At 35.7% G+C, this 7,576-nt stretch overlaps 1 protein-coding gene across 1 annotated transcript; it reads right to left on the reverse strand.

Moving 5' to 3' along the window:
• Position 1: 1 nt before the first annotated feature.
• LOC114822993 (probable protein S-acyltransferase 4) lies at positions 2–7,260 on the reverse strand. Its single transcript, XM_029098250.2, has 6 exons — positions 6,767–7,260; positions 5,184–5,372; positions 3,869–4,177; positions 1,804–2,019; positions 871–1,452; positions 2–244 (listed from the first exon to the last, which is right to left on the reverse strand). Exons 1-5 carry the CDS (start codon positions 6,815–6,817, stop codon positions 901–903), a joined length of 1,317 nt encoding a protein of 438 aa, XP_028954083.2. The 5' UTR covers positions 6,818–7,260; the 3' UTR covers positions 2–244; positions 871–900.
• Between the last annotated feature and the right edge of the window lie 316 nt (positions 7,261–7,576).

A 7,576-nucleotide genomic window follows, 5' to 3' on the forward strand; every position in this document is an offset into this window, starting at 1 on the left:
ATTCCTATGAACACCATCCCTAGTAGATTTCTGCATATTTATTGTAAGCAGCAAGTCATTTACAACAATCATGAACCGGAATTTTATAATGGGACAATGTCACTGTATGAACTCTCCTTTGCGAAAATCATCAAATCGACCAACTAGTGTAACTACATTAAGAAAAAACTCTGTACTCGCTCTCTGACTGCCATAACTACCGAAACAAAAGATCCTTGACAAGATGCAAAAGCTGTAGCCAAACCTGTCATTAAGGTCAAGCCGAAAATAGAATAAGAATGATAATCCAAAAAGAGAACGAATAACACGCCAACAATTATACTAAACATGACAGCATGTGCACAAAGTTAGGAGATGTCGGGGGGTTAACATAGGAGATATTTTTTTCCTATATGTTCACAGTAGCATTTTGAAGAGTCTATTTCGTATCACCCAGCACCTAAAACCAGCATCAATCAGACCACATTTAACAAAGTGCAAAACAGTTAGACACGTGATTTGTGGCATTTGATAAAACTTAGCTTAGAAATTGTCCACAATCCATATTTCATTACCCTTCCATTTGATAATCACGTTATCTGTTCTTTATGCTGAGAATAGAGCATCTGAACTGAATGGAAAGCTTGAGTCTCTCGGCATACATTTTGTTATTCATTTAGAAGAACCAATTAACTCAAGGTGCAAGTCGACAACTCAAAATAATCATTTTTGGCACCAAAATACTCGCCTAAGAGGAACAATCTGCCATCACCAATACGCTTCACGAGCACAAGGAGCTAAAGCTAGAGGTCAAAAGTATAAGAATCCTAGGCCCCCCAAAAAAAATCGATTAAAATGATGCAATATGGAAATGAAATAAAAGGTACAAACCTTTATGCTTGTAAAACAGATGATGTGGTTTTAGGATTTGTTATTTCCACAATCGACTTCCTCATTTGCTCCATCAAAGGAAGTGGTGCTATGGCCAGATGCTCCCAATTCATCTCCCGGAGGTGAGCTTTGCACAGAATATTTCACCGCATCCCTTGTAGCAACACTTTCTGTAATTTTATCTTCATCTACTGAGTATTGCACAGATTCTTTTACTTCTGGCTGAACGGGAAAAAGGGGGTCAAAAGCAGGCCTGTGTTGTTCTCCTGCATCCTTCAAATCATCCTCCAAATCATCATAGTCAAAATTCCGCAAAATGTTTGGAAGTGAAAAACCATTGTCCTCTGCAAGCCTAGTTCCCATTTCAATATCTATTTTCTCCTTTGAACTCATAATACCTTCCCCATTATTTGGAGTCCCAGATCCTGCAATCATCTCTTCATCCATCTCAATGAATGAACGGAATCTATTCATTGAAGGAGGGATTTTGGAGAAAAAAACTTCTTTGACATTCCAAATCATTCCTTTGTTATATGGGTTCTCCTTCTTATCATATCGGTACCGAAAGTTTTCATATGTTGTCTGTAACAAAACATGAATCACAGTACTAAAGTTAGATACAAATAGTCATAAAAATATTGCACATTCCAAATGACTGAAAATGTTTTTGGAACCAATCCCTTGCAAAAACGCAAGTAAATTCTTGAAAAAGCACTTAAAGTGCTTCATGGAAGAAGCACATAACTGGTGCTTTTGGAACCAAAAAACATTTTCTCTAAAAGCACTTTTAGTCATTTTAAAAACACATCCAAACGAGTATATGCAACTTTGGCCCAAATGCCATCGGCTAATATTTCCATAGGTAAGAAATCTTAGAGTGACAGAAAACCACTCAAGTTATATAATTTTAATCTTTAGCTTCAGTAAAGTTACCTGGTTTGTGCATATCAAGTAGGAATGGAAGAGTGTAAGGCCACCAACAAACCAGATTGCAATGAAACAGTACGTTAAAAGGAAATCCGACACAATGTCTTTCGAAAAAGCTATTCTGCCTCCTGTTTTAAATATGTTTATCCAAGAGAAGACAAAAACATATATGCACAGTATGGTTGAGGTTGATATGAACATGAAGAAAAACCGATAGTTACGCTGCAATCAAACATATAAGAGGACAGTTACTTTCTTAGCAAAAATTATGTAAAGATTTGGGCACCAAACAAATTGCAACCATCCAACTTGATATTCAATATAAGTTTATTCAATTATAATTGCTTCAAAACAAATTACTTGTGTTTCACATGCTTGCAATATTCATGTTAAACATTGGACGACTAACTGGGAGACCTCAAGGACATTGTCAATAAAGAAAGAGTTGGGCCATTTTTCAGGGGATACATTATAGCTGGTAAACTTATCTATAAAATACCATTATGTTCGAAAGAGCAACTCACTAGCAAAATTATCAAGGACATGAGCAATGCATCCCAAAGCAAAGATATAGTATTCATAAGAATACCACATCTTACCTTCAAGCTTCAACACAATAACTTTATAAGTGGGACCTCTTTAGGAACTACTCCAGCATTTAGAAACAACTATTTTCTAAAGATACAGGAAATCCCATGCCCTGCATAAGAAGACCCAAGTCCTAGCAGCCTAACTCAATGATGGTTTAACATAGATACTGCATAACCAAATGGTTGGAGCTGCATTATAACGAAAGAAGCAACTTGGAAAGAGCAGAGGAAAATGCACTTCCTGAGAATCCCTCAACTAAGTTCACAGGTATAATTCTTGATTCCACCCAATGGGCCAACACAATAATTATAGTAACTGCCCGATTCTGCATTCCAAATTTGAGTGTTCAAACTTCAAACAATAAAGAAACCAGGACCGTCAAATTATTATTCTCATTTTGAACTTCAACACTGTTAGTATATAATAGATAACTCTTCTCAGCAAAGTTTCAATACCATCAAAGTACAACTTTGAAAAGATATATAGTGATGTAAGTGCCAATAAATAAAACCCAAGATATATTGAGATAGCTCAACTACACAGGTACAACACTGCAGTTCAATGTATTAAAAGGCGAAGGCGTAGGTGAGGCGTCCCATGGATAGCCCCGCCTAGGCGTGAGGCTTCGCCTCACGGTACCTAAAATTTTATTATATATTGCATATATAATTATATTTTATAGATATACTTTGTAAAACAAATATAATTATAACTAAATCAAAGATAATATCATCTTCTTCATTACTAAGTCTAGTTGTACTTAGAAACTATGTCATAAAGTCTTAAAATGTCGTAATTATTTATTTTATTGTAAGCAATTATACAGAACTTTAAAAGAAATAAGGGTGAGTGGCCACAATTATAGGGAATTTCAAGGAAAATAAAGGCTAAATGTCACAATTATAGGGAAATTCAAAAGGAAATAAAGGTTGAGTGGAGAAATTATAGGGAATTTACATGAAATAAAGGCTGAGTGGAGAAAGTATAGGGAATTTAAAAGGAAATAAAAGCTTAGTGGAGCAATTATTATAGGGAATTTAAAGGAAAATAAAGGAAGAGTTAGAGTTGGAGTTAGACTTTGTCATTTGGAGAGAGAAACTCTCTCTTTCTTCTTTGTTTAAACTAGAACATCTCCTGCATTTTAGAAACAGACATGAATTTTGAAGGGAAAAAACGCCCAAGTTGAACGCCTGGGCTCGCTCCGACGCCGCTCTACACCCACCCCCACAAAACAGAGGCGAAAATCCAGCCTTCAAGGCCACCTAGGCGCAGCCCGAGGCGAGTTTTTTAAAACACTGAGTTAAATACACAATTTTTCAGCTTTTCCAATAGCAATTCATGACAGATCATACCTTTTGGTCTTTGATAAATTATATTTACTATAGTAAGCCAATCAAGTTCAGAAGAGTTAACAATATTCCAATTTCTCATCACAGGTGGCATAAACAGGGAAAGGTACACTGACAAGTTAATAACTTACAATTCCAATGCACTGACCAACCCATGGACAGTGATGATCAAATCTCTGAACGCAATTGTTGCAGATAGAACAGTGAGATACGCGGGGAGGGCGATAAAGCAAACAAGTATCGCAATACTTCACTTTTACTGTGTGACCATTTACAACAACATCTTTTGTTCGAGGTAGTTTCAAATGAGGTGTTCTTTCATTAACCCACTCCATGGATGGGGTAGCTAGATCAAATGCTTCATCTGATTCTGGAGGCCTTGAATTTCGAGGGATTATTCCAGGATCCCTACCAGAAGTCAAGAAGAGAAAGGTTAAATCCTGCACAGAAATGAGATAAATGTCAGATTTATGTTTAAAAATACTAGAAGAATCAGAATTGTAAGAATAGAGTGTTAAATTAGTTTATCGTGTGACTAAAACCATTTAGTCATTATCAAGATAATGCTGTCGTTGGAATACAATCCAAGTGTCTGCTGGCTCAGATCCACGACCACAACAAAAGGGAAAGAGATTCCATGTACCAGAAATTTTAACAAGTTAACATGCAGTATGCACAAAACTGATATTGTACATGTAATAGAAAAGAATCCACAATACAAAAGAAAGAAAACACATTCCAAGGCTGATTCGAAAATTGGAGGTCTTCTGTTATCATTTGAGGATTAGGAACTTCTTGCTTATAAGTTTCTCTTTCAAATTTTAGTGCATTGTCTAAGGAGATAATCTTGCATGATGTAATCCATTAAAAGCTTTGAGCTTAATAATCTAATTAACCATATCCTTGATAACATCTTTGGTGCTCTCTTCCAAGTGTGATATACTTTCACCCTTCAATAGTTGAAGCTTATATTGACTCAGACTGGATTATTTAGTAGTTTTAAAGATGGAGGCAGAAAAAACAATGGTAAAAGTATTGAGCCATCAAATGTCAGCGTGCAGTTTTGATTGTATAGATTGCCATCAAATAAAAATCAAAACTCATACTTCCTTCGCAAGACCCAGGTTTCACAGGACAGCCACCAGTAATGTCATTTCTAGTGAAATGGAGGACAATGTAAATGGTTGTTCAGTATTTAATCGTTTTGATGATTTTGATGTTGTAATAATTGCTTTCCCTTTACCTTCAAGACGGAAGTTATCCTATGGATGTTGCTATTAATTCGAACGTAATAATTTGAGTTTCAAAAATGACTTGGCCAAATTTGGTAAACTAATAAAGTCGTAAGCTATCTCATAAGAAATAGTGAAATAGGTCATGCAAATAGCCATACTAATTGCCGATAGAAAAAAGAAAAAAATGCATAATAAATAATAACATACTTACCAAAATTGTAAGGACTGAGCCAATAGCTAATACAGGAAGCCATAGATCGTCATTCTTGTGATTCCCATTTTTTATTTTAAAATAAACCTTCAAACAGAAGGCAACTGCTGGGCCGGCTACAAGGAGTGTAGATAGAAGAAGAGATGCCACATCAGGACCAAAAATTAATCTCCCGCCACAGAAAAACTTCTGATAAAACCAATAAAAATTCCCATCAGTGCAAGTACACCAAACTGGATTGGAGTTTTAGCAATATTCCACCAGTCATACTACTGGCATATCATAAACCGAAAGAATAGTCCATAAAATATTCTGTTAGGAAAGTATTTCATGTAATGATCAATTGTGCCACATCAAGTACTGAACAATAAAATTCAATATTATACAACTTGAATTAATACGTGCATTCATATATCCACAGATATAAAGGAAAGGAGTAAAATATGCAGCATGATACGATAAATACAAGTAGTTTGAATGTGTTTAGATTTAAATTTAGTTTTTCTTGTTCTTCACTGATATAGGGTACAACAAATCAATTCCACAAGCCATATTTTCTTCTGACTACATTTTTCAAAGGCTACTGATGAATCATATATGACACTACAATCTATCAACAATGGGTTGCGGAGGTAGGTTTTAAATTTGGGGCACAGTTTAAGGCCTCGTTTTGTCTCTAGGACTGAATTGGGATGGATAACCAATTATATTGAAGGTATGTTGAAGAACGAAATGAAAAATTATGTCCAACTTGAAGGTGGAAGATGGATTAATTATTAAGGAAACTTATCCCTTAGAATCCCCCTAAGAACGGAGGATTAGAAGGGAGAAGTTCCCTTCACGTTTAATTTCCGTCAAAATGAAATATCATTCGCCTCTACCTTTAATATACCTTGAATTTTATAGTTATCCAATCCAATCCAATCATAGAGACCAAACAAGGTCTAAAAGTATAGGATCTCAATATACGTTTACACTATATAGGTTCCACAGGTGTCGAGAAATTGGAGGGAGCCAAAGGCATCTCCAGGCATATGAATAGCTCCGCCCCTGCTACCATATTATATTATACATAAAAAGGTCGTATCCAGTGTACAAGGCTCCCATATTATATTATACATATCTTTATCTATTTCTCAGTAGATATGTAGCTGGTGGGCAAATTCTTGCTCAGAAGTCAGAACAATAAAAATTCACTCGATAAAAAGTAACCACACTAGAGCAAACACATGATGAAAGAAAGTAAATACACAACCTTATTAACATGAACTCGAAACTCTGGACCTTGACCGAGAAGATATTTATCTGTTTAATCAAGTAAAAGTAGTGTAGCTAGAGAAAGGAAGTATCTTAAGGGAAAGCAACCGCTGCAACTCAAATTTAAAGAAAAAAGCACACAAAAAGAAAGAGGAAATGAAAATCAATCACAAAGGGAATTACCATAAAGTCATAACCTCATCATCTTCTTTCAAATTGGAACAAAAGAAGGAACACGAAATGATAAGGTAATTGAATTGATGTTGATAAAAAAGCAGTCAAAAGTGAAAAAAAAGTGAACCCAATTGAGAGAGAGAGAGACTCACATTGCTTCCTTTCCAAACTTGGTAGAGCCTATTTTTTTTATTCTGTGCCATACCCAGCTGCCCAGAAATGTTGTGTTCTCTCAACTCCTACACCCTCCTCCCTCCATCACAAATTCCACTTCCTTCCCTCCACTACAAAATCAACGGCACCAGAAGAGAGAAAACCCACCAAGGAAAGCCAATCTCTTTAAACAATCATGGACATGCAAATGAGCAATTGAGGACTGAGAGAGAAAGAGAGAGGTTTTGGGTTTGGGATGAAATTCATAACCAGCTGTCTGGGTTCTGAGACGGATTGTACCAAGAGAGAGGAGCAAAGATTCTCTCTCTCCCACTCCCTCCGTCTCTTTCTCTCTCTAACTTCTCCTCCCTAACACGCTGCCGACGATGACATCCGGGCGGATCTTCCAATATTCTCGCGGCTTTTACGTGCTTAACCAACATTTTTTCATTTCTTTTCCTTTTTTTTTTTGTTTGAGTAAGTTGTAGCAATCACTTTTAAGTTTAATCAAATTGGAGCAATGATCCTTTAACTAAAAATTCATTATCATTGGTCCCTCAACTTATCAAAATATGTAATTATAGTCATTTTCATCAATTTCATCAAAATTTTATCAAAATAAGTTATGTTGGAATAATCATTCATATAATTAGGATCCCTCAACTCATTAAAATGTGTAATTATGGTCATTTTCGTCAACTGCGTCAAAATTTTTGTCAAAACGAGTTATGTTGGAATGATCATTGCTACAATTAAGTTAAAGTTAAAGAATCATTTCTCCGGTTGAATTAAAGTTGAGGAACCAATGG

Source organism: Malus domestica, chromosome 12 (assembly GCF_042453785.1).
Source record: "Malus domestica chromosome 12, GDT2T_hap1".
Classification (NCBI taxonomy): Eukaryota; Viridiplantae; Streptophyta; class Magnoliopsida; order Rosales; family Rosaceae; genus Malus; species Malus domestica.